We start from the raw sequence: 27,949 nt of genomic DNA on the forward strand, positions 1-27,949 counted from the left end.
CCCAGGCCCAGAGTTCAAGCCCCACAACTGACAAAAATCTACATGTAGGGCTGGGATGGTGGCTTAGCAGTAGAGTGCTTGCCTCACATGTATGAGGCCCTGGGTTCGATTCTTCAGCACCATATAAACAGAGAAGGCTGGAAGTGGCACTGTGGCTCAAGTGGTAGAGCACTAGACTTGAGCTGAAGAGCTCAGGGATAGCACCCAGGCTTAGAGTTGAAGTCCTACGACCGACCAAAAAACAAAAAATCTACGTGTGTTCATGGACTAATTCTGTATTTTGTGGCTATTATCATTATTTTAACAGTTAAACTGCCCAGCAGCTGGTTCTGGGGAATACCACTAAATTGAGTCTTTCCACCACAAGTTTGAACATAGTATTTTGTTACATATGACATCACAGGTTCCATACTTTGTTTCTTCCTCAGTTTTATCCTGATATCAGCCCTTTTTTAAATTCAAGGATCTTGATTCCATTTAAGTAGTTGGTGTTTTCACAGGAAATCTGGGCCCTAGCTACGTACAATGTTACAGTGAATGGTGAATGTTATTACTTCCAAACTCAGTGGATAGAGTTAAAAAACTGATATGTATGCTTAAATTATCTGTTCATGTTGATTGTTGATATTCTTACTTCCAAACCAGTACCCAGGGTTTTCTTTTGCTTTCCTCAGTTCCTTGTTCCATTTCCCTTCTCTTCTGGTGAAAAATCTAGCACCCAGTGGTTAGTATCTCCATGTTTGCCCCCTTGTACAGTATGTGCTAGTTTCAGAATTGTTAAACCCATACCACATTCAACAATTTATCTACTGAGTAATGTTCTTTAGAATTCATTTTTTAAGTACTATGCTTAAATTCCCATGGATTGATTCCACTTTTAATTGTACATGATTATGATATTGATCTAGTGGTAAATGTATTTTAATTATCTAGATATTGCTAAAAACTCCTTTTGGGGGAAGAGGGGGCATCTACATTTGGCCAGCAGAGTATGAAAGCATTTATCTCTCTTACCAACAAAGTATCATCAAATATTAGATTGTGCCATAAAAATAAAAATGACACCTGTTTTCTTACAGCATTGTACAAGTACATTGGATGCACAATAGACTGTATTTCAAGTACTTAATGAAGAATTTGGAAGTATAATTCAGTGATAGTGTGCTTGAAGCTCTGGATTCACTTCCCATCACCAAACCGAACCTAACAATAAAGTATTTGATGAATTTTAACAGATAAACATCCATGGAACTAATACCATAGTCAGGATTCATGGTGGATATGTTCAACATATCTACCAGTTAAATTATTCTTTGTATGCTTCAGAGCTATTTGCATTTTTCTAGAACTTGCATATTCTTATTGTGGCTCCCACTCCCTTTTTAAAAAACAGGCCTGGTAGTTTTAAGTTTTTGAATTGTGCTAGACTATTTTGGGTTTTATTGAACAGTTGTAGAGCTTGAACTTGGGGCCTGGGCTCTGTCCCTGGGCTCTTTTGCTTAAGGCTAGCACTCTACCAGAGCCACAGTTTCACTTCCAGTGTTCTAGTAGTTAATTAGAGATGAGTCTCACAGACTTAGCCAGGTGCTGGTGGATCAGGCATGTAATCCTAGCTACTCAGGAGGCTGAGATCTGAGGATCACAGTTCAAAGCCAGCCAGTCAGGAAAGTGTTAGAGGAGACTCAACTCAAATTAATCATAGAAAATGGGAAGTGGCACTGTGGCTCAAAGTAATAGAGCACTAGCCTTGAGCACAGAAGCTCAGGGATGGTGCCCAGGCCCAGAGTTTAAACCCCACAACTTTCAAAAAAAAAAGGAACGTCGCTTAGTGGTACAGTGCTTGCCTTGTATACATGAAGCCCTGGGTTCGGTTCCTCAGTACCCCATAAACAAAAAAGGCTGGAAGTTGCACTGTGGCTCAAGTGATAGAGTGCCAGCCTTGAGCAAATGAAGCTCAGGGATAGTGCCCAGGTCCTGAGTTCAAGTCCCAGGTCTGTAAGAAAGAAAAAAAAAAAAAGATCTCACAGACTTCACTGCCAGGGCTTAGTTAGAAACCCTGATCCTCAGATCTCATCATCCTAGGTAGCTAGGTAGCTCACAGGCTTGGGTCACCAGCACCTGGATAAATTTTTTAAATGTTATTATAAAGATACAGAGAAGTTACAGTTCCATAAATCAGGTTGATTAATTTTTAGTTATTGACTCTTTCTAAGTTTAACTCAGGCTGACTTCAAATTTATAATCTTCCTTCTTAAGCTTCCTAAGTGTTGGATTACACATGTGTTTTACTATACCAGGTATAAGAAACTCTTTGAATATATATTGGAGAATTAAACCTTCAAGTTGCAACTATGTTCTCAATTTATCATCTAATTTGCTTTGGGTATTTTTTTTAACAGAAGGTTTAGGATTTATTTGTGCCATGCCTGAAGTCCTGAGCACTTTCCTTGAGCTTTTTTGCTTAGAGTTAGTTATAGATCACTTGCTACAGCTCTACTTCTAGCTTTTTTTAGTGCTTAATTGGAAATAAGAGTCTCAAAGAGCCAGGTGCTGGTGGCTCATGCTTGTAATCCTAGCTACTCAGGGGCCTGAGATCTGAGAATCACAGTTCCAAGCCAGCCCAGACAGGAAAGTCTGTGAGATTCTTATCTCCAGTTAACCACCAGAAAACCAGAAGTGACACTGTGGTTCAAGTGCTATAGTGCTAGTCTTGAGCTGAAGAGCTCAAGGACAGCACCCAGGTCCAGAGTTCAAGGCCTGCGACCAACAAAAAATAAATATTAATGTTGAAAATGTAAAAACTATGAACATATATTAGAGGGAGCATATGAACTCCAATTTATTCATTCCACAAATTCCAGCAGTCTGCTGTTTGTCTTTCCTCTATTCTTCCTAACATTACTGCTGCCTCTTTTTGTTAGGCTTATTTCAAAAAACAAAAAGACTCAGTGTCACCAGTGTCCTATGTGTCAATCACTGTTGACACATATGACATAGATAGGAATGAGGACCAGTTGGAAAAGGAAGATGAACTGATGTTCTGAGTTTCCCAAGATAGATTTTTAGTGTTAAAGAGATAATGCATCTGAAGCAAGTTGTTGACTAAATAAATAAATAAAAGAAAAAAACCCATTGTGTTGCTGGGAGCTGGAGGCTCACAACTCTAATCCTAGCTACTCGGAGGCTGAAATCTAAAGATCCCAATTCAAAGCCAGCCCCAGCAGGAAAGCGTATGAGACTTACCTCAGACTAACCACAAAAAGCTGAAAGTGGAACTGTGACTCAAGTTGTTGCAGCACTAGTCTTGAACAAAAAAGCTGAGGAGGGCTGGAAAGGTGGCTCAGTGGTAGAGCACTTGCCTTGCATGCCTGAGGCCCTCCGTTCAATTCCTCAGCACCACATAAGCAAAAAGAAAAAAGCCGGAAGTGGCGCTGTGGCTCAAGTGGTAGAGTGCTAGCCTTGAGCTGAAGAGCTGAGGGACAGCGCCCAGGCCCAGAGTTCAGGGCCCACAACCGGACCCAAAAAAAAAAAAAAAGCTGAGGGACAGTGTCCAAACCCTAAGTTCAAGCCCCACGACTGGTGCACTTCTGTGTGCGTGCGCGCACACACACAAAATCAGTATAGGGAGGCCAGAATTTCATCATTTTTTCCCTACTTTAATTGCCACATAAGTGTATACTTACAGATGACCATGGAGTCCCACAGTCTTTAGAATACATTTTGAAAACCAAGATATTGTCCTAGCACGATTATTGGAAAGTCTTTTCTCCAGTGAAATTTTTAAACTTTATTGGAGGTGACGTACAGAGAGGGTTACAGTTACAAAAGTCAGGTAATCAATACATTTCCTTTTGAACCCCACCCTCATTCTCTCCCAGTTTTTCCTCTCCTGACTTTCCTTCCACTAAAGTTGTATAGTTTATTTTAGACATAGTGTCTAGTGGGTTTCACTGTTGAATTGATTCATCCTTGTCCCACCATTTATGTGCCTCCCATTCCCCTCCCCAAACGAGATAAACTTATATACAAGACCAAAAGAAAAAGGACAGGGGTGGGAGGAAAAACTGCAAACAGTACAATAAAAAATTTCTTGCAGGGCTGGGAATGTGGCTCAGTGGTAGAGTGCTTGCTTGCGCGCATGAGGCCCTGGGATCAATTCCTCAGCACCACATAAGCAAAAAGAAAAAAGCCAGAAGTGGCGCTGTGGCTCAAGTGGTAGAGCTCTAGCTAGCCTTGAGCTGAATGCTGAAGGACAGCGCCCAGGCCCAGAGTTTAGGCCTCACAACTGGACCTTGCTTCCATTACTTGGAGTTCATTTCAATAAAACATCATTTTATTTATTTTACTTATTTATTTTTTTGGGGTCCGGTCGTGGGGCCTGAACTCTGGGCCCGGGCGCTGTCCCTCAGCTTTTCAGCTCAAGGCTAGCACTCTACCACTTGAGCCATAGCGCCACTTCCGGCTTTTTTCTTTTTGCTTATGTGGTGCTGAGGAATCGAACCCAGGGCCTCAGGCATGCAAGGCAAGCGCTCTACCGCTGAGCCACCTTCCCAGCCCCAATAAAGCATCATTTTAGATGATCATATGAACATAATTATTGAGCCCTTGTGATCTTCTCATAAGAATATCCTCCTTTGTTCAGACTTGTTTAATTAATCATGTCCAAGGATAGTTATTTGTCTTTCACTATCTGTTGGGTTTACTTGTAGATTTGTAGGTACATTCTAATTATTACAAATGAGGGAAACCATGAAGCCTATATTTCTTTGGGTCTGGCATACTTCACTTAGTATAATTTTTTCCGAGTCTTTCTATTTCCTTATTAATGGGCAGTGTCATTCTTCTATGGAAGCATAGAATTCCAATGTGTATAGATGCCACATTTTTTTTTTTGGGGGGGGGGGGTCTAGTCGTGGGGCCTGAACTCTGGGCCTGAGCGCTGTCCCTCAGCTCTTCAACTCAAGGCTAGCACTCTACCACTTGAGCCACAGCGCCACTTCCGGCTTTTTTCTTTTTGCTTATGTGGTGCTGAGGAATTGAACCCAGGACCTCATGCATGCAAGGCAAGCACTCTATCACTGAGCCACCTTCCCAGCCCATAGATGCCACATTTTCTTGATCCATTCATCCACTGAAGGTCATCCGGGTTGCTTCCATATCTTGGCTATGGTAAATAATGCTGCAATGAACATGGTTGTCTAGTGGCTTTTACTGGGGTGAGGTGGAATCTCCATGTTGTTTTGATTTTCATTTCTTTTATGGCCAGGGATGTTGAACATGTGTCTGTTGGCCGTTCTTTTTTTGTTTTGTTTTGTTTTTCTTGGTTATGAGGCTTGAACTGTGGGCCTGGGTGCTGTCCCTCAGTTCTTCAGCTCAAGGCTAGTGCTCTATCAATTGAGTTACAGTGCCACTTCAGGTTTTCGAGTGGTTTATTGGAGATAAGAGTCTCACAGACTTTCCTGCCCAGGCTGGCTTTGAACCATGATCCTCAGATCTCAGCCTCTTGAGTAGCTAGGATTACAGGTGTGAGCTGTTGGCGCCTGGCTGGAGAAGCCACTCTTTACGTCGCTAGCCCATTTATTAATTGGCTTGTTGTTTCTTGTGATGATTTGTTTTGAAGAAGTTTTAATTTTTATTTATTTTACTTTATTTTTTTGGTGGTCATGGGACTTGAACTCTGGACCTGGGCACTGTCCCTGAGCTCTTCTTCAGCTCAAGACAAACTCTCTACCACTTGAGCCACAGTGCCACTTAATGGTTTTCTGGTGGTTAATTGGAAATAAGAGTCTCATGGACTTTCCTGTCTGGGCTGGATTTGAACTGTGATCCTCAGATCTTAGCCTCCTGAGTAGCTAGGATTACAGGCATGAGCTACTGGTGCCCAGCAAGTTTAATTTTTTTGAGCTTTGAGTATATTTTAGCTATGAGGCCCTTGTCTGATGCAAAGCTAGTAATGATCTCCCATTCTGTGGGCTATGTTCTTTGCCATGCAGAAACTCTTCTGTTTGATGCAGTTCCATTTATCTAGTCTTTCTTTGATGTGTGGAAATTTTGATATGTGCCAAGGAGCTCTAGTGTTTCCCTATCCCTTCCTGTAATATTGTCAGGGTATCTGGTCTTTTCATTGAGGTCTTTGATCCATTTGGAACTGATTCTGTGTAGGGTGATATATAAGGATCTCACTTCAGTTTTCTGCATGTCTGTAGCCAATTCAGCTGTACCATTTGTTGAAGAGGCCATCTTCCATCCTTTGTTTTTGGCTTTCTTATCAAATACTAGGTGGCTAAATGTCTGTGGGTTCATTTCTGGGTCTTCTATTCCATTGGTCTTGTGTCAGTACCAAGCTGTTTTTATTAGTCTCCAATTGATTGGTCTTGACAAAAATTAACTATAAGAATTTCTGGAAAAAAAAAATTTCTGGGAACAAGGAATGGTAGCTCTATAACTAACATGCCTGTAATTTAGAAGGTGATCCTGGTACTCAGGAGCTACAATCAGGAAGATCTCAAGTTTGAGGTCAGCCTGGCATACATGTTGAGATTCTGTCTCGAAAACGTATATATTAGGGGCTGGGAAGCTGGCTCAGTGGTAGAGTGCTTGCCTTGCATGCATGGGGCCCTGGGTTCGATTCCTCAGCACCACATAAGCAGAATAAAGCTGAAGTGGTGGTGTGGCTCAAGTGGTAGAGTTCAGCCCCCACAACCAGGGAGTGCATGGCAGAACAGTGCAGTTCACATCACTGCTGCCAGGAAAACAGAACAAAGACACGAAGGGGCTAAGGTAAAATATGTCCTTCAAACACCCCTTCCTCTCCCCCATTACAATCTGCTTTCTACAACTTGGCCCTGCCTACCATGGTTTCCCACTACTTCCTAATAGTCTATTTAGGTTTTGAATGCATTAATGGATTAAGTCACTAAGTCAAGTCCTTTATGATCTAGTTGTCTTTGGAAACATACTCACAGAACATATGGATGGGCCCTGGGTTCAATTCCTTAGCACCACATAAGTAGAAAAAGCTGGAAGTGGCGCTGTGGCTCAAGTGATAGAGTGCTAACCTTGAGCCGAAGAGCTGAGGGACAGCGCCCAGGCCCAGAGTTCAGACCCGGTGACCAACCAGAAAAAAAAAAAAAAAGAAATTGGATAATGTATATCCTCCTTTCTTTTCAATTGCATTGATCATTCTAATTCCTTTGAATTCCCATATAAACATTAAGATTAAGCTGGGTGTCGGTGGCTTATGCCTAAGTCCTAGCTACTCAGGAGGCTGAGATCTGAGGATCGCAAATTGAAGCCATCACAGACAGAATAATAATACTCAGAAAAAGCCAAAAGGGGTGCTGTAGCTCAAGTGGTAGAACACTAACCTTGAGAAGCTCAGGGACAGTGCCCAGGCCCTGAATTCAAGCCCCAGGACCAGAAAAAGAAAAAGTTGGCTAACCAATTTAATTAATTCTACAATAAAATTATTCTGGAATTTTGATAATGAATGCAAAACAGTTTGTGGAGAATTGCCATCTTGACAACAATAAGTGTTACTACGTAAACAGGTGTCTTTCTATTTATTTAGATTCTCCTTTATTTTATACTTATAGTGTCTCAAGCCCTACATACCCTTCAATAAATTTATTCTGAAGTTTGTATTCCTTGATTTTTGCCATGAATGGATTTTCTTCATTTTAATTTGTTTACTGCTAGTGTATAAATATATACTTGATCTTGTATATTAATCTTGTCTTTTGAAAATTCTGAACTTGGTTAATTTTAGGAGTGTTTTTGAATTCCTTTACTTGTATTACTTGTCCCATCTCCTTATTGAATTAGTTAGAACCTCTAGTACAATGAAGAGAATGGACATCTCTTTTCTCTTTCTAACTTACAGGAGAAAGCATTTATTTTTCACCATTAAGTAAGATAATAATTCTTGGGATTTTGATTTTTGAGGGTTTTTTTGTTCTTATTTTGTAGAGATGCTGTTAATTTGTTGAGCATTTTTACTGTGATGGTGTTAGATTTTGTCAGATGCTTTTCTGCATCCACTGAGATACCTATGTAATAGTATTTATTAATAAGAGGGTTGAGCCGAGTGCTGGTGGCTCACACCTGTAATCCTAGCTACTCAGGAGGCTGAGATCCGAGGATCGTGGTTCAAAGCCAGCCAGGCAGGAAAGTCTATGAGACTCTTATCTCCAGTAAACCAAGAAAACTGGAAGTGGCACTGTGACTCAAGTGGTAGAGCCCCAGCCTTGAGCTGAAGAGCTCAGGTCCAGAGTTCAAGTCCCATAACCAACAAAAAAACATGAGGGTTTGGAGCCCAGGCTCAGTTGGTAAAGTTCCAGCCAGTGAGTGTCAGGTACTAAGTTCAAATGCTGGTTTTGGCACTTGAAAGCTAATACATTAGTTGATTTTGGCATGCTACATTAATTGTACATTCCTAGGGTAAATCTTGCTTTATTTCTCATTGGCTTGGTAGAAGTCTGACATTGGGCATTTTACTTTGGTTGGTGCTAAGTATTTTGGTAGTACTCTAAATCTAATTGAGTTTTATTTGTATGTGGTTGAGTTACTTGAACACAGCTTGGCCCTTTCAAGACTCACTTTTTTTTTTTTTTGGCCAGTCCTGGAGCTTGAATTCAGGTCTGGGCACTGTGTTTGAACTTTTATTCTAGACTAGCATTCTGTAACTCGAGCCACAGCACCATTTCCGGCTTTTTTTTATTTATGTGGTACTGAGGAATCAAAGGCAGGGTTTCATGCATGTGAGGCAAGCCCTCTGCCACTAAGCCACATTCCCAACCCCACAGGACTCACTTTTATGATTTGTTAGGTGAGTCTGTTGCAGTGCTTAGTCTGGGATAATTGCTTCCCACTTAAGAGACAAAACATTCCTGAATGTTCTGTGCACTGTGAACTACGGGTTTTCAGTACATTTGTTGAGACAGGTACCCTGTCCCAGTGAGAACCAAAAGTTTCCTATAATTCATTCAAGTAGCTCCCTTCCAGGCTGTGAGGAGTTTCTTGCATAATACTTTGGGGGAGGGAGGGGAGAAATCCTCTGCATACCTCCCAGGGCTCTGTGTACTCTGTCCCACAACTTCTATCTGCCTTGGTATCCTGGACTTTAGCCTCATCTTTATAGCTAGAAGGAATGCTCTGAGCACTTCCTCCTTTTTCCTAAATCTGTGCTGTGGTCTCAGTAAGTAATAAGGCTCACCTTTGTTTCTTGAATCTAAGAATCCTTTTTTTTGGTCGGATGTAGAGTATGAACTCAGGGCCTGGGCACTGTCCCTGAGCCTCCATGTGCTCAAGGCTAGCGCTTTACCACTTGAACCACAATGCCACTTCCATTTCTTTCTTTTTTTTTTTTTTTAGTTAATTGGAGACAAAAGTCTCAGGAACTGTGATCCTCAGCTCTCAGCTTCCTGAGTAGCTAGTATTACAGGCATGAGCCACTGGTGCCCTTCTATTTTCTTTTTCTTTTTTCTTTTTTTCTTTTTGTCAGTCATGGGGCTTGAGCCTGAGCGCCATCCCTCAGCTCTTCAACTCAAGGCGAGTGCTCTACCACTTGAGCTACAGCGCCACTTCTGGTTTTCTGGTGCTTTATCAGAGATAGGAGTTGCACGGACTTTCCTGCCCGGGCTGGCTTTGAATGGCGATCCTCAGATCTCAGCCTGCTAAGTAGCTAGGATTACAGTCGTGAGCCCTGGCGCCTGGCTACTGTTTTCTTTTGTAACCTGAGGCTTTCAATAGTTTCTTTTCCCCTCTTAGTTTATTTCAGGGGGAAATAACCTTTGATTCATTGCTGGAAGGATTTTGAAAGCAGAATGAAGCTAGTTCAACAAAACTTTCATGCTTACTTTCCAACAGTGATTTTTGTTAAAATTTTAAATTCCTTTCATGATAAATTTCTTCTCTAAGTAAGTTTTCTGTTACTTTTATAGCTTGCCTCTGAGTATTGATTTGCTCAATAGTCCAGACTTGTTAAAAACAACTGTTGGTGATATAGTTGGGGCATCAGATACTGTGGAAACAACCCCAGCACTGGATGACATTAACAAAGCCTCCAGACCAACTGGATTAGAGGAACCTGAAATGGAGTGTGAAAGTAAGTAAATGTTCTGTAATATGTCAGTGACACCTTTTTATCTCCTTTTGAAATTAAATATTTAAATCACTTCCTCCAAGAATATTTTAGTGAATAGTCAGGTTTTTAATTTTTTCAGAATAGTAAATAAGTTAATCAAGTTAGTTAATAAATTAGTTTAGAACAATTATGCCTTCTTAACACTTTTTTATATTTAGGAGAACTTTGGAAAAATTTTAAAGTAATGCATTAACAGTATTACCTATGAGTTATTATTTATACACTTATGAGCATTCATTCTTGGGTTTTACATGCTCCTTGAGTTCAAAATAAGATTTAGTAAAAAACTTCCTTGGGCTGGGAAGTTGGCTCAGTGGTAGAGCGCTTGCCTTGCATACCTGAGGCCCTGGGTTCGATTCCCCAGCACCACATAAGCAAAAAAGGAAAAAAGCTGGAAGTGGCGCTGTGGCTCAAGTGGTAGAGTGCTAGCCTTGAGCTGAAGAGCTGAGGGACAGCGCCCAGGCCCAGAATTCAGGCCCACAACTAGACCCCCCCCCCAAAAAAAAAAAAAAAAAAAACAAGAAAAAACTTCCTTAAAAATTTCCTTGAGAGCACAGAAGGTTTGAATATTCCATTAATTCATTATTGGTGAAGATTATTGTTGGCCAGTTCCACAAAAATGTACTGCTTTTCTTAAGTTTTCAAACTTAAAAGGTGAAAGTGATTTGCCTATTAAAAAATGTCTGTGGAGATTGGGGATGTAGTTTAGTGGTAGAGTGCTGGCCTAGGATGGGCTTGATTCCTTAGTACCACATAAACAGATAAGGCCAGAAGTGGTGCTGTGGCCCAAGTGATAGAGTGCTAGCAAAAGAATCTCAGGGACATTGCCCAGGCCCTGAGTTCAAGCCCCAGAACTGGCCAAAAAAAAAAGTCTGTTGTTGAGAGTTTGGCTTAAACAGTTTCCTAATATTGCACAGTACAATAGCACTCAATAAATCAAAAATAAGAAGTTCAATGAACAGTTACAAAAATGATTCTGGCTAAGAGAACATGCTGAAGTACTACTAGTAAGGAAGTTAACTTTTTTTTTCTGTTGTTCCCTAGGTAGCCACTACAAATGCCTTGCTAAATAAATGATTGCTGTTTTATTAACCTCTACTGTAATTAAATTGTATTTGTTAAATTGTATTTATAATGTCTGAGATCAGGGTCACAAAAATAAAATTTCACTTGATATATGTTGAAAATTTTTAAATAATATAATTGGATTTTTTAAGATAGTAGATTGCAGGCTGGGAAGGTGGCTCAGTGGTAGAGTGCTTGCCTTGCATGCATGAGGCCCTGGGTTCAATTCCTCAGTCCCACATAAGCAGAAAAAGCCAGAAGTGGTGCTGTGGTTCAGGTGGTAGAGTGCTAGCCTTGAGCTGAGGGACAGTGCCCAGGCCCAGAGTTCATGCCCCACGACTAACCAAAAAAAAAAAAAAAAAAAAAAAAAGATAGTAGATAGTAGCCAGGCACCGGCGGCTCTTGCTTTGTAATCCTAGCTGAGATCTGAGACTCCAATTAACCACTCAAAAACTGGAAGTGGCACAGTGGCTAAGCTCTAGCCTTAATCACAAAATGCTGAGCACCCAGGCCCTGAGTTCAAGCCACCACAACTGACCAAGAAAGAAAAAAAAAACAAAGAAAACATTCTTCCTTATCATTTGTCATGTATTTTCTCTGCAGTAATTTCTTTCTAGTTTTGACACACCTGCTCTTTACCGTTTGTTAGAAATTCTTGCTCTTTGTTATTTAGAAGATAACACATAAAATGAAAGCTTTTCAGGATTTAGGTTTGGCAAGAAGCAGGACTAGCATATTTCTAGAATTAAAATAGACTCCTTTATCCTGATGACAATATTGATTTCATTTATATCCATTTTATGTTCATATGAATTTAAAAAGTGTAATTCTGGGCTGGGAAGGTGGCTCAGTGGTAGAGTGCTTGCTTTGCATGCATGAGGCCCTGGGTTCGATTCCTCAGCACCACATAGGCTGAAAAAAGCTGCAAGTGGCGCTGTGGCTTAAGTGGTAGAATGCTAGCCTTGAGCTGAAGAGCTGAGGGACAGTGCCCAGGCCCAGAGTTCAGGCCTCACAACTGACAAAAAAAAAGTATAATTCTGCCAGTGGCTCAAGCCTTATAATCCTAGCTTCTCAAGAGATTAGGATCTGAGGATCACAATTCAAAGCCAGTCTGGGCAGGAAAGTCTGTGAGACTACTTTTATCCCCAATTAACCAGCAAAAAGCCAGAAGTAGAACAGTGGCTTAAGTGCTAGTCTTGAGCAAAAAAGCTAAGGGAGAGGTGGGAATGTGACTTAGTGATAGAGTGCTTGCCTAGCATTCATGAAGCCCTGGGTTTGATTCCTCAGTACCACATAAACAGAAAAAGCGGGAAGTGGCACTGTAGAGTGCTAGCCTTGAGAACACAGAGGCTCAGGATTCAAACCCCAGGGATTAGAAAAAAACAAAACAAAAGCTAAGGGACAGGTTTTGGTCCTGAGTTCAAACTTCAACACACACACACACACACACACACACACACACACACACACACACACACACACACACACACACACACACACACACACACACACACACACACACACACACACACACACACACACACACACACACACACACACACACACACACACACACACACACACACACACACACACACACACACACTTCAGTGCTATGATAATTCTTTCAGTGTTGTATTAAACATTTATTGAGTACAAAATTGTTAACAAATAATATTAGATTAGGACAACATGGAATAAACTAGAGATGCCTTTTTTAAAAAGCATGAGATGTGATAATGCTACAAACTCTTTAAAGTCGGCTATAGCAAAGAATTTTTTTATGATATATGCCAGTACTGGGGTTTGACTCAAGGCCTGTTTACTATCATTTAGCTTTTTCATTCAAGCTGGTGCTCTACCACTCCAGCTACATCTCCTGTATGGTTTTTTGGTGGTTAATTGGAGATAAAAGTCTCATAGACTTTCCTGCCCAGGCTGGCTTTGATCCTCAGATCTTTGCTTCCTGAGTAGCTAGGATTATAGGCATGAGCCACTAGTGCCTTGCTTGCAAAGAATTTATTTTATGCTGGTTTATTGGTGAATCTTTTTTTTTGTCAGTCCTGGGGCTTGAACTCTGGGCCTGGGTGCTGTCCCTGAGCTCTTTAGCTCAAGGTTAGTTCTTTACCACTTGAACCACAGTGTCACTTCTAGTTTTCTGGTGGTTAATTGGAGATAAGAGTCTCATGGACTTTTCTGCCCCAGCTGGCTTTGAACCATGATCCTCAGATCTCAGCCGCCTGAGTAACTAGGATTATAGGTATGAGCCACTGGTGCCTGGCTATTGGTGAATCTCATAAATGAACATTTTTCATATTTTGTATCAGCATAGGGAAGAATTTTCTGCCATATATTACAGATAAATATCTAAGAGTTAGTAAACTCCTTATAATAGAAAATACTCAAGCGGAGCTTAAATGCTGTTGAGGTTATTGCCAGAGAAATTCTTCCATACTGTAGGAGTTTCATTAATGTAACTTAGTTCAACTTGATTACATTTTGTTAAGGTCAATCAGTGAGAAATAGAAGATTTTTCTCCTCTTCAGTACTGAGACTTGACCTCAGGGCCTAGCACTTCTTAGCTTTTTTTTGTTCACAGCTAGCACTCTACCACTTGAACCACATCTCTAAATTCTGCTTTTCTCTGGTTAATTGGAGATAAAAGAATATCTTCGAAAAATAAATAAAATGTCAATTTAAAAAATGAGTGTCTTGGATTTGTCTGCCTGGGGAAGATTTGAATCTCAGTCTTCAGATTTTTACCTCTTGAATAGCTAGGAATATAGGCATGAGCTTATATTAATTAGCACTTAAGGCATTAATTATGGCTTAATTAGATCATTTTTATGTTAAGAGTGAGATCTTTTTGGTCTTGATATCTAGTTTATTATACATTTTGTTGTGATTTACATAGGTAGGTAAAAATAATAATCCCTTTTTTAAATCGCCTTATCTTCCATCTCAGGAGGTTTCTCAGTCCTATAGAAGTAGCAGCAGCTTCATTTTAACCAAAAACTATTAACAACCAGCATAAACTAAAATGTGTATGGTAACAGCTTCGTATGAAATTCACTGTAAGATAATTTGAAGCATAACAAAACCAGAGATAGGAATACATCAAGGCTGGGAATGTGGCTTAGTGGTAGAGTGCTTTTCTATCATGCATGAAGCCTTGGGTTCCATTCCTCAGTACCCATAAACAGAAAAAGCCAGAGGTGGTGCTGTGGCTCAAATGGTAGAGCACTAGCCTTGAGCAAAAGAAGCTCAGGGACAGTGCCCAAGTCCTGACTTCAAGCTGCATGACAGAAAATAAAGAAAGAAAGAAAAAGAAAGAAAGAAAGAATACATAAATGATACCATTTGGGAATACCAGCATTAAATTAATGACTCTGTTTTGAACCGTAAAACCTGAAGAGTTTTTGTTTCATGACAGAATCTTATCTCCAGTTATTCTGATATGATTCTTCAAGAGTAAGCCTTGGGAATCAGAATTTCTCAAAGGTATCCATTTGATTCTGATGTGCAACCAGGGAGACAATTCACTACATTTTATTAATGATCATTTTTAGAAGATCCTTTTGACCCAGTCATGATTTCATAGTTCTTTCTTTTTCTTTCTTTCTTCCTTTTTTTTTCTTTTTTTTTGCCAGTCCTGGGGCTTGAACTCAGGGCCTGGGCACTGTCCCTGAACTTTGCTCAAGGCTAGCACTCTACCACTTGAGCCACAGTGCCATTTTTGGCTTTTTCTGTTCAGGTGGTACTGAGGAATTGAACCTGAGGTTTCATGGATACTAGGTACTACCATTAAGCCATATTCCCAGCCCTTCCTTCCTTTCTTCTACCTCATTATATAAAAATTATTAGGTATTGAATAGATTTATTTGTCAATTGGCTGGGTAAGAATTCAAAGTCAGACCAAATTAATCTCTGAGGAATAAGATTGGGCTGGTGCTGGTAGCCATACCTGCAATCGTAGCTACTCAGAAGGCTGAGATCTGAGGACTGTGGTTTGAAATCAGCCAGGGCAGAAAAGTCCTGTAAGACTCTTATCTCTAAGTAACCACTCATAAAACAGGAAGTAGAGCTGTGGCTTAAAGTGGTAAAGTGCTAACCTTAAGCAAAAGAGCTCAGGGATAGCACCCAGGCCCTGAGTTCAAGTCCCATGGCCAATAAAAAAAAATGATTAATTCAGACAGTTAACTTAAATATGTTTAATTTAAATGTGAATTGTACTTAACACATTATCGTTTTAGTAATTAGAAGACTTTATTTATAGTGTATTTTAGACTTTTTGAAGACAAGATGCCTGTTCTGCATCATACCTGATAGTACTATATAAGTTAATAACTGAGTAAATAATTGCCTTTTCATCAGTTTCTCCAAAATGAGTTTAATTTTAAGCAATGTATAGTCAAGATCAGGGCTACAGATAACAGAGTACTAAGGTTAGACATGAGTTTGAGTTGACGTTAAAGAAAAGACATTTAACAACTGTTCTCTGTAAGTCTCTTGGCTGATAAACCCTAAATGCATGTACTATTGAGTAGTTGTTGTTTTAATAGCAGTTCAGACACAGGACAGTGATCCTACTTAGGATTAACTTTTTTTTTTTTTTTTTGCTGGTCATGAGGCCTAAACTCTGGGCCTGGGCGCTATCCCTCAGCTCTGCAGCTCAAGGCTAGCTCTCTACCACTTGAGCCCAGCTTATGTGGTACTGAGGAATTGAACCCAGGGCCTCATGCATGCTAGGCAAGCACTCTACCACTGAGCCACCTTCCCATCCCCCCCCCCCTTTTTTTTTTGTCAGTGTGGGGCTTGAACTCTGGGCCTGGAGGATTACTTTTAATCAAGTTATTGGAAAGGAATATATTGGAACATATGTGAAAAGAAATGTAAAATATATATTGGTTATGGGAAAATGTGTACTTCTTTTGTCTTCATCTGAATTATTACTTTAGCTGATGGTAATTGATGTTGTGGAAAAACAAAACTCATATCTGTATCCTATTATAGCTGCTGTAACAATTTGCCTTTTTTCTTCCCACTAGCATTGAAAGATGCCACAGAGAAACTCAAACAGATTGAGGTGGAGAATAATCCTCTGTCATCCCCACCATCAAACATTGATATTAACATCAACAGTCAGGTATTCAGATCACTCATCTACTTATACATGTCCAGACCTCCCAGAAATATTTCCTTTACAAAGATAATACTATTTCTTCTTTTGGTGGAAAATCTGTTCTGAGTGCTTATAAACCTGTTTTCTCATTTGAAAAGATGAAGTGTGTTGGTACTTAAAGGGGAAGGAGGAAACTTGTACAACAGCATTAATCATGTTTGTTTGTTTTTTTTAAAAAAAACACAAAGTCAAAAGTGTTACCTCTGTTAAACCTTTATGTTGATTTACCCTGTCTAGTTGAAAGACTGTTAAAAAATTTTTGGTTATTATAAAGGTGATATGCAAAGGGTTTACAGTTACATAAGTCAGGTAAAAAGTACATTTCTTTTTGGATAGACTCATCCCTTCCCTTGCTGTCTCCCGGTTTTTCCCTCCTATCCCAACCAACAAGTTGTATAGTTCATTAAAAAAAAATTATTGTTACTGTAAAGGTTATGTTACGGGAGTTACATAAGTCAGGTAAAGAGTATATTTCTTTTGGGGCAGTGTTATTCCTTCCCTTGCTCTCTCCCAGTTTTTCCCTCTACCCATAAGTTGTATGGTTCATATTCAGCACACTGTCTTGTCTAGTGAGTACCACTGCTGCATTCTGAGACTCATGACACATCAGACCTACAATACTCACATTGATTTAGTCATCTGGGATTTTTTATTTTAATAGACTACAAATTTGTAAAAAGATAAAAATCATGTGGAGTTCAAGATGAGTGACAAGTTCTTGGCACTTAGGATACTTCAATCTGTCACCAAACCCAAAAAAAGTTTTGCAGAATGGCTATCTCCAATGACCTCTTTTTTTTTTCTTTTTTCTTTCTTTCTTTTTTTTTTTTTTTTTTCTTTTGGTCGGTCATGGGGCTTGAACTCGGCCTGGACGCTATCCCTCAGCTCTTCAGCTCAAGGCGAGTGCTCTACCACTTGAGCCATAGCACCACTTCCAACTTTTTCTGTTTATGTGGTGCTGAGGAATCAAACCCAGGGCCTCATGCATGCAAAGCAAGCACTCTACCACTGAGCCACCATCCCAGCCCTCCAGTGACCTCTTCCCATCCTAGATCTCTTAAGTTAATGAGGCTTTCAAATAATTACATCCCTGCATACCTAGGATTGCAAGCATGAGCCACTTGTACCTAGCTCCAGTTTCTATCTTTAAGCAACAAAATAACTGACTCTACCACTTAGGATAAATGCCTGAATTAAACCACAAATGGAGAATGTGTGACATTGGCTCTAATTTATTCCATCTGGATTTTAGTTCAACCTAAATTATATGATTCTGGAGCTGTTAGCAGGTAGATGATTATAGTAGCTGATTATGTCCTGAGTAGGAAATAGCTGCTTAAGACATGATTTCTTGCTTGTTTGTCTGATTATTTCACTTTTATCATTCCTTCCCTGCTTTTTTTTTTTTTTTTTTGTCGGTCATGGGGCTTGAACTCTGGGCCTGGACGCTGTCTCTCAGCTCTTCAGCTCAAGGCGTGCACTCTACCACTTGAGTCACAGCACCACTTCCGGTTTTCTGGTGGTTTATTGGAGATAAGAGTCTCACAGACTTTCCTTCCTGGACTAGTTTTTTTTTTTTTTGGGGGGGGGGGTGGTCAGGTCGTGGGGCCTGAACTCAGGGCCTGGGTGCTGTCCCTCAGCTCTTCAGCTCAAGGCTAGCGTGCTGCCACTTGAGCCATAGCACCACTTCCAGCTTTTTTTTTTTTTTTTTTCTTTTCTGCTTATGTGGTGCTGAGGAATCAAACCCAGGGCCTCATGCATGCAAGGCAAACCACTGAGCCACCTTCCCAGCTCCTGCCTGGACTAGTTTTGAACTGTGATCCTCAGATCTCAGCCTCCTGAAGAGCTAAGATTATAGGTGTGGGCCACCGGCACCCAGTGTCCTTCCCTGCTTTTAATAACTATGGTCTATGGAGGTTAATAAAGTATGTTTTTAATATTTAGGAAGAAGTGGTAAAGTTGACTGAGAAGTGTCTCAATAATGCCATTGAGAGCCCAGGACCAAATGCCATAAGGTTTCCTACTGACTTCAAGAGTAACATTTTAAAGGCTCAAGTAGAATCTGTGCAGAAGGTAAGCTGCCTTTAATAGACATAATCCTGGTGATGTGAAAAGTAAAATCCCATTTTCATTCTACTTACCAATTTCATGACTTGACATATGAGTCTATGTCTCAGTTTTGTTAATGCTTAAAATAAAATAAATTAAATAATAAATAATGCTAATAACTACCTTAAGGATGTTGTGAGGATGAAATAAGAAAGGTAAAGGAGTATCTAAACCATAATGACCATTTACCAAGTATTATCTAGGTGCCCACTGGCTTAGGCCTGTAATCAGCAGGCTGAGATCTACAGATTGAGAGTCAGCCTACGTAGACAAATCCTAGAGATTCTTATCTCCAGTAACCAGTGAGAAGCTAAAAGTGGATGTGTGGCTCACATGGAAAAGCACCAACGTTAAAAAAGATAAACAAGAACACAAGGCCTTGAGTTCAAGTCCCAGAACTGATACAAAACTAAAACAATGTAGACAAAGTATTGATGTCAGTAGTAATAGTCAAAGTAATCATAAAGCTGTGTTCTCACTTATTATAAGTGTTTTTAGTGCTCTTAGAAAAAGCCCTGAGTTTGTTTGCCCCTTGTACTTGGTGAGAAAGCCACAAGAAGATACCATGTGTTAGGAACAGTTCCTCACCAGAATTAAATCTTGTAGTATCTTGATCTTGGTCTTGTCAGTCTCCAGAACTGTGTGACTTAAATGTTTTTATACTTGTAGACTTCCTGGGTTTTTTGTTTTTATTGTTTTCCATAGTAAGTTGCCTTGCATTTTAGTTGTATTTTTTGGACTTTTCTTAACTTGAAGAAAGAATTTCAGCCAAGCACCAGTGGCTCACGCCTGTAATCCTAGCTACTAAAGAGGCTGAGATCTGAGGATCATGATTCAAAACCAGTCTGGGCAGGAAAGTCCATGAAACTCTTATCTTCAATTAACCACCAGAAAACCGAAGTGGCGCTGTGGTTCAAGTGGTAAAGCACTAGTCTTGAGCTGAAGAGCTAAGGGACAGTGCCCAGGCCGAGTTCAAGCTCCACGACAAGCAAAACAAAAAACAGAAAAACTCTCCAGATTAATTCTCCTCTTAAACATAGATGTAAAAGTTTGTAATAAAATATCAAATCATACTAAGCAATTTACAAGTAGGATCTTACATTACAGCGATAGTGTTTCAGGAAAAAAAAAAATTGATTTATCATTCCATCTTCAGGATATTTTTTTTTTTTTTTTTGGGTCCGGTCGTGGGGCCTGAACTCTGGGCCTGGGCGCTGTCCCTCAGCTCTTCAGCTCAAGGCTAGCGCTCTACCACTTGAGCCACAGCGCCACTTCCGGCTTTTTTCTTTTTGCTTAATGTGGTGCTGAGGAATCGAACCCAGGGCCTCAGGCATGCAAGGCAAGCACTCTACCACTGAGCCACCTTCCCAGCCCCTCTTCAGGATATTTTAAAATACATAAAATTATCTCAGTTCATAAAGAAAAGACATTTCCCCGAATTCAACAGCTGCGCATGCTAAAAAAAAAAAAAAAACCCTCATCAAAGTAGGAGTAGAATGGAACTTCTTTCAGCCCAATAAAAGTGTCTGAAAAAAAATCTAAGCACAGATTTTTCATACTTCATTATGAAAGACATATTTATTGACATAGCTAAAGTGTACTGAGTGACCATCCTTGTGTTGGTGATGGCAGAATTCCTGCTGTACACATATATTTCTGACAAGGATAGACAATGGTATTAACACTATATAAAGTGTATTAAACATACACTAATCAGCTATTGTATTCAACTTAGATTCACATTGATATGATTAGTCCACTAATGTTACCAGAAACTTCTAGTAGCTAAAATCTGGAAACAACCCACCCAAATGTCAACCAATAGATAAACAAATGCCCTGGTATGCCCCTACAGGGAAAACTACTCAGTAAACAAAAAGGAATGAGTTGGTGATGTATTGCAATCATGTGAGTGAATCCCCAAAAAGATCTCATGTTTCTCTAAAGAGGAAGATGTGAAAGCCGGGCACTGGTGGCTCACACCTGTAATCCTAGCTACTCAGGAAACTGAGATCTGAGAATCGTAGTTCAAATCCAGCCCAGGCAGGAAAGTCTGTGAGACTCTTATCTCTAATAAACCACTCGAAACTGGAAGTGGTGCTGTGGCTCTAGTGGTAGAGTGCTCGCCTTGAGCTGAAGAGCTGAGGGACAGTACCCATGCCCAGAGTTCAAGCCCCATGACCAACACACACACACACACATACACACAAAGTACGTGATTCTAGTTCATATGAAACTAGAAAATATATATCATAGGTTGCCTCAGTTGATTTTGATGGAATCTAGTGAGATGCTTCAAGGGAATATTTTGGAGCAAAGTGGCAGTAGAATTGTTGGTTATGGAGGAAATATAATAGTTATGCACCTGTAAATATTTTTCAGAATTCACTAATCTTACATTTAAAATGGATGCATTTTACTATATATAAATAATGTGTCAATAAAGTTGAGGCAAAACTGAACTCTTCAGTTTTTGTCTATTTCCCTCTTAAAATTTAGGGAAAAAAAACCAAGTGTATATTGTATCACTTAAATATGAAAAACATTTTGGCACTGAATATTTGTGATTTTGTATGTAATGTCACATGCTATGGGATGTTCAGCAATTGAAAGCCCAGGAGTAAAAACATGAATATTTATAGTCAAACATGTTGAAGTTATTTTGGATTGCTAATTTGGCTATGAGATAGATTTGCATTAGATGCAGTACTGTTATATTGTAATTACCTCTTACTTGAACTGAAGCAATAGGTACTTCTATTTTTACTGGAAAGAAATGTAAATTTCTTGATTTTTTTTTTTATGATTCCATTTTCTTAGGTTACAAGAGAAGATAGCTTAAGTCATAAAAATGCCAGTGTTCAGGATACTACCACAATCAGGTACAATTCTGAATTGAATTGATTTTCTTATTTGTTTCCACTATCTTTTCTTTTTACTTTTCCTCATTCAGAACACATGGTTTGAAAGGTAGCTTATATTCACTCTTTTCTGTACATTAGAGAGCCACTTAGTATCCAGTTTTAGATTATTTGAAGGTATTCTCACATTTTCATTTGTTTTCACTTGTTTCAAAGAATAGAGCAAAGTCCTCTATAAAGATTTTTTATCTTGTCATGCTTGATAAGAAATGCATTCTGTTTTCTTATGAGGGTCATGGTTAATTTCAGTGTCATCTTGACATCACAATGAACTGTTCTTAAAATCTTGCCAAGCCTAGACTCTCACATTAACTGAATGAATTTCTTTGCTACTTCTTCCAACTCTCAATCATCTTTTCAATTTGTCTTGTTAGGCTTTTATTCCTTGTTCTATACTAATTTCTTTAGTTCATCATTGTGTATTCAGTGATCTTTTCTTTAACCTGTATTCTTTATTTTTTCTTCATATAATTTCAGATTAATAGATAAAATCCTTTATCACAGCCTGAAGGATCCTCTTTAGCATTTATGTAAAGCATATCTACTTATAATAAGCTTCCTTTGCCGGTGGCTCACGCCTGTAATCCTACCTACTCAGGTGGCTGAGATCTGAGGATCACGGTTCAGAGCCAGCCTAGGCAGGAAAGTCCTTGAGACTCTTATCTCCAGTAAACCACTAGAAAACCGGAAGTGGCACTGTGGCTCAAGTGTTAGAGCGCTCGCCTTGAGCTGAAGAGCACAGGGACAGCCCCTAAGCCCAGAATTCAAGCCCCATGACTGACAAAAAAATAATAACAATAAGCTTCCTTTGCTTTTGTTTGTTTGAAAATGTCTTTATTGCTGAGCCAGTGGTTCAAGCCTGTAATCCTAGATACTAAGGAGCCTGAGATCTGAGGATTGCAGTTCAGAATGAGCACTGGGCAGGAAAATCTGTGAGACTCTTATCTCCAGTTAACTAGAAAACTGGAAGTGGTGCTGTGGTTCAAGTGGTAAAGTACTAGTCTTGAGCTGAAGAGCTGAGGGGCAGTGCCCAGGCCCAGAATTCAAGACCCACAACCAACAAAAAAAGAAAAAGAATAAAAAAAGAGAATGTCTTTATTTCCCTCATTTTCAAAAGTAGATTTGCTGAATATATAATTCTTAGTTGATATGTGTCATCCAGTGCTATTTTTTCATGGTTTCTATTGAGACATTGGTAGTTAATGTTATTAGGATCTTTATATAATAAGTCTTACTACTTTCAAAATTCTCTTCTTGGAAGTGGCAATGTAGCTCAAGAAGTTGAGCAGAGGGGCTGGGAAAGTGGCTCAGTGGTAGAGCGCTTGCCTTGCATGCCTGAGGCCCTGGGTTCGATTCCTCAGCACAACATAAGCAAAAAAGAAAAAGCCGAAAGTGGCACTGTGTGGCTCAAGTGGTAGAGCGCTAGCTTTGAGCTGAAGAGCTGAGGGACAGCGCCCAGGCCCAGAGTTCAGGCCCCATGACCGGACCCCCCCCAAAAAAAGAAGTTAAGCAGAAAAAGCCAAACAAGAGCACCAGGCCCTGAGTTCAAGCCTCAATTCCAGCACCAAAAAAAGTCTTCCTTGTTTTCATCTTTTTTGTTGTTGTTGTTGTGTGGAGCTTGAACTTGGCCTGGGAGCTGCCCCTTAGCTCTTCAGGCTCAAGGCTAGTGCTCTATCTACCACTTGAGCCAGAGCACCACTCACTTCCTGGTTTTCTGGGGGTTTATTAGAGATAGTCTCAGGGACTTTCCTGCCCAGATTGGCTTTGAATTGTGATCCTCAGATCTCAGCCTCCTGAGTAGCTAGGATTACAGCCATGAGCCACTGGCACCCAGCTTGTTTTCATCTTTAGACAGTATAAATAACACAAATTCTGTGGATCCTGAGTTCATTCTATGGAGTTTATCAACCTTCTTAAATATCTTTTCATCAAATTTATTGTGTTTTCATCTTTTGTTATTTGAACTAGTCTTCTCCTCCTCCCTTTCATCCTAGACTGTACAAGTAATGATATATTGGTGTTTGGATTCCACAAGTTCCTTGGGCTCAGTTGTTTTCATTATTGTTGTTTCTAACACCAGATATCTCAGTTGGCCACTCGGATTTTTTTAAGTCAACAAATATGTATTAAGTGCCAATTATATGCCAGGAATTATTGTAAGTAGGATTTCAGCAGGGTATAAAATAGACAAAAGTTTCCTCTTTGGTGTTTACACTCTCATGGAGAGAAAACAGCAATAAGAAAGATCAGTAGGTCAAATAATAGCCTGTGCCTGGGATGTGGCTTAGTGGTAGAGTTTTTGTCTAGCACGCATGAAGCCCTGGGTTCAATTCCTCAGAACCACATAAACAGAAAAAGCCGGAAGTAGTCCTGTGGTTCAAAGTGGTAGAGAGCTAGCCTTGAGCACAAAAGCTCAGGGACACTGCCCAGGTTCTGAGTTCAAGCCCCATGACCTGTGGGGATAGGGGAAGAGGGGAGAATACTACTGTCCAGTATTGCTCCAGCAATAGAAGTGTTCTTGTTTTGTGTGGGTGTGGGTAAAAGTCATAGGGCTTGAACTCTGGGCCTGGGCACTGTCCCTCAGCTCTTCAGCTCAAGGCTAGCACTCTACCACTTGAGCCACAGCACCATTTTTGGTTTTTTCTATTTATGTGGTACTGAGGAATCAAACCCAGAGCCTCATGCATGTGAGGCAAGTGCTGTACTAGCCACTGAGCCACCTTCCCAGCCCCTGGAAAGTTCTTTATGTGTGCTGTCTGGTACTGCAAGCTCTAATCACAAGAAGCTCCTGAGTGCTTGACATAGGGCTAATACAACTGAGGTCTGAAGTTTTAATTTTACAGATTTTTTTCCCCAGAGCTGAGGACCAAACTTAGGACCTTACACTTGCCAGGCAAGTGCTTTCCATTGAGCTAAATCCCCAACTCCTGAAGTTTTAATTTTCTGTATTGAAATAGCAGCATGTATTTAATATTTACTGTGTTCAATAGTGCAAAGATTAAGGTAAACCAGTTAGAGAGCTCATATCCATGTCTGCAACACAATATAATCTGTCAGTCTTCATTAATATTTTTGCCCATTAATTTAACAAGGTTAGTCAGCACTTAGCACGATCCAAGTTCTATCTTAGGTTTTTTTTTTTTTTTTTGGGTCCGGTCGTGGGGCCTGAACTCTGGGCCTGGGTGCTGTCCCTCAGCTCTTCAGCTCAAGGCTAGCGCTCTACCACTATGAGCCACAGCGCCACTTCCGGCTTTTTTCTTTTTGCTTATGTGGTGCTGAGGAATCGAACCCAGGGCCTCGAGCATGCAAGGCAAGCGCTCTACCACTGAGCCACCTTCCCAGCCCTATCTTAGGTATTTTTTATTTGCCACTTAATAGAGCAGTGTCATCCCTTTCAGCATTCTCACTCATCTCCTAGCCCCTTCCCCACTTTTCTTAATTTTGTAGGGTATACATTGAATTCTTGGCCGTATTCTCCCCCTCTTCTCCTCTTCATTCCTACACCTCTGCTCTTGACCTAAATCTGCTGTGAATATCCCCTAGTAAATTTTTCTTTTAAAAAATGTGAGCCAGAAGTGGTGCCGTGGCTCAAGTGGTAGAGCACTAGCCTTGAGCTGAAGAGCTCAGGGACAGTTCCCAGGCCCAGAGTTCAAGCCCCACAACTGACATACATACATACATACATAGAAAAAAAGCCTGGTGACAGTAGCTCATGCCTGTAATTCTAGCCATTCATGAGGCTGAGATATGAGGATTGCAGTTTAAAGCCAGCCCAGGCAGGAAAGTCTGTAAGACTCTTACCTCCAGTTAAGCACCAAAAAAAAAAAAAAAAAAAAGCAAAGTGGAGCTGTGGTTCAAGTGGTATAGCGCAGACCTTGAGCAAAAAAGCTCAGGGACAGCACCCAAAGCCCAAGTTCCAGCTCTAGGACTGGCACACACAGTTGTAAGGTATGCTTTCAGCTCTGGAATTTTTAATATAATTATATTTGTTGTCTCATTCTATTGCTGGTTTCCTTTAGTTCTTTGTAATTTATTTTTTTTGGGATCTGGTCATGGGGCCTGAACTCTGGGCCTGGGCGCTGTCCCTCAGCTCTTCAGCTCAAGGCTAGCGTTCTACCACTTGAGCCACAGCGCCACTTCCGGATTTTTTCTTTTTTGCTTATGTGGCACTGAGGAATCAAACCCAGGGCCTCTGGCATGCAAGGCATGCGCTCTACCACTGAGCCACCTTCCCAGCCCTAGTTCTTTGTAATTTAGTTTTGTGAGAGTTTTTGTTTGTTTTTGTTTTCCCACGGTCATGGGGCTTGAACTCTGGGCCTGCGCATTGTCCCTCAGCTCTTCAGCTCAAAGCCAGCACTCTACTACTTGAGCCACAGCATCACTTCTGGTTTTCTTGTGGTTAGGATTACAGGCATGAGCCTCAACACCCAGCTTGTGAGTTTTTGAGACAGTTCATGTGAAGTATTTATCTAATAAGTCCAATGTCTATGCTTTCCTGAGGCATAGTTTCTTCTCATTTCTTATTTTCCTTGTGATAAGCTATGCTACCTATGAGAATTTTTCTTGAAGGGTTGGGAAAAATCATTGTAACAACATATTTCACTACTTTTTTTTTTTTATGGTGCCAGGACTGGAGCTTAAACTTGGGCCTGGGTGCTCTTTCTTAGCTTCTTTGCTAAGTGGAGCTTTGGCTCAGGTGGTAGAGTGCTACTTGAGCCAAAGCTTCACTTTTGGACTTTTTTGCTAGTGAATTAGAAATAAGAATCTCATTTGCTTTTTCTGCCCCGGCTGACTTCTTTTTTTTTTTTTTTTTTGTCAGTCATGAAGTTTGAACTCTGGGTCTGAGCTCTGTCCCTCAGCAATTTGGCTCAAGGCTAGTGCTCTACCACTTGAGCTACAGCACCACTTCTGGTTTTCTGGTGGTTTATTGGAGATAAGAGTCTCATGGCCTTTCTTGCCTGGGCTGGCTTTGAACTGTGATCCAACAATTCTCAGTCTCCTGAGTAGCTAGGATTATAGGTGTGAGCCACCAGCGCCCAGCTCAGGCTGGCTTCAAATCACAATCCTTAGATCTCAGCCTTCTGAGTAGCTAGGATTATAGGCATAAGCCACCAGCACCAAGCTGCACATTCTTTTATTTTCTACCTCTGTCTCTGTTTTCTTTAGTGTTGTAGATACAATAGAATTGGCTTCCACTCATTAATCTGGCCCAAGTTTTGCAGTCCTCAATTTATCTCTCATTTTTCTCCATCCTGTGGTTTTATTAGGACTGCTGGTGCTTGAACACTTCAGTGATACTGGTGAAGGCTGAGGTTTCCTGCTGTTTATGATGTCTTGGTGGATAATAGCCTTTTGTCTATGGTCTTCCTCTTTCTTCCCTGGTGTTGAAACCATTTTAGGATTGCTCTTGTTCTCATTATTTCTATGTGGAGATAAGACACCCTGCTATAGATATGTTGCAGCATCCTCTCACAGTGAGAGGTGCAGTAGCTGGAGCAACATGGATGTTATTGCCTTTACCTTCTATAGCGGAGCTCTCCAGTCCAGGTTCTCAGACAGTGGCTTCCCCTGGTGTTTCCTGACTCTTCTCTAAAGTTTTGGGTATTCTATAAAATTGTGATCTACTGAACATTCCCATTTATATCATCTATAATAGCTTTTTAAAAAAAATCTCTTGTGACTGGCATAGCTTTTTATAAACAGCCTTGATCTGTAACTATTTTGCCTGCCTTTCCATCCTTTATATAGTTTCTCTAAATTTGAAGAAACATTGAAGCTGTTGTTAACCTTGAAAACATTCTCTTCTTCTGTGTGTCTTTTAGGACTTTCTAAAGATTTGCTGAACTACCACTGGCAATCTTTAGTACTTTTTAGATATTATGGGTTTTTTTTTTTCATTTTAGTGATATTTTTGGAGGGAAGCAAGGTAGTCTGCTGTTCCAATCAGTGGCAAGTGAGTCTGAGCTATATGTAAAAGATGTTTTGCAGGGGTGGGGATAGGTTTCACATAGGTATATAGTGTGGCACTGATGGTTGAGTACTCCTCTCCTGTTACCATTTGTTCTTCCCCTACATGAATTCTTTATTCTTTTCTAAAGTTTTGTTTGACAGTGTTATTTTTTCCTGTACAGGTCCTCTATAATCTGAATTAATCTCTTTCTTTTTAGTGCTGTATTAAATGAGAATAATGTGCCCCTCTGCCAAGATTCTCATGCTGTGCTACATACCACAGCTGCAGACAATGGTTCTATTCTAAAGGTAAGAATTCTTAAGTTTTTCTAAAGACAATATTCAGTTGAATATAACTAGGAATGTTTGGTGATTTCTGCTTAGCATTAGGACATAAACTATGAGAAATCCATTGAGCCTCAGTTCTCTAGGGATCATCCTGTTAACAGATTCTCCATAAGATCTACTCAGCCAGATACTGGTGTCTCACATCTGTAATCCTAGCTACTCAGGAGGCTGAGATCTCAGGATCACAGTTCATAGCCAGCTTGGGTAGAAAAGTACTTTAGACTCTTAGCT

The 27,949-nt window shown here is 40.3% G+C and overlaps 1 protein-coding gene across 2 annotated transcripts in view; it reads left to right on the forward strand.

The window, feature by feature from the left end:
• The window catches only part of Epb41l5 (erythrocyte membrane protein band 4.1 like 5), a 139,692-nt gene that overhangs the window by 91,775 nt on the left and 19,968 nt on the right, over positions 1-27,949 (forward strand). For both annotated transcript variants that reach the window (XM_070021876.1, XM_070021877.1), the window contains exons 17-21: positions 9,942-10,105; positions 16,258-16,355; positions 18,336-18,464; positions 21,321-21,382; positions 27,589-27,679. In XM_070021876.1, the coding sequence (XP_069877977.1) occupies positions 9,942-10,105; positions 16,258-16,355; positions 18,336-18,464; positions 21,321-21,382; positions 27,589-27,679 (544 nt within the window). The remainder of the gene's footprint in view (positions 1-9,941; positions 10,106-16,257; positions 16,356-18,335; positions 18,465-21,320; positions 21,383-27,588; positions 27,680-27,949) is intronic.

Source organism: Dipodomys merriami, unplaced genomic scaffold (assembly GCF_024711535.1).
Source record: "Dipodomys merriami isolate MVZ:Mamm:240054 unplaced genomic scaffold, mDipMer1.0.p SCAF_146, whole genome shotgun sequence".
Classification (NCBI taxonomy): domain Eukaryota; kingdom Metazoa; phylum Chordata; class Mammalia; order Rodentia; family Heteromyidae; genus Dipodomys; species Dipodomys merriami.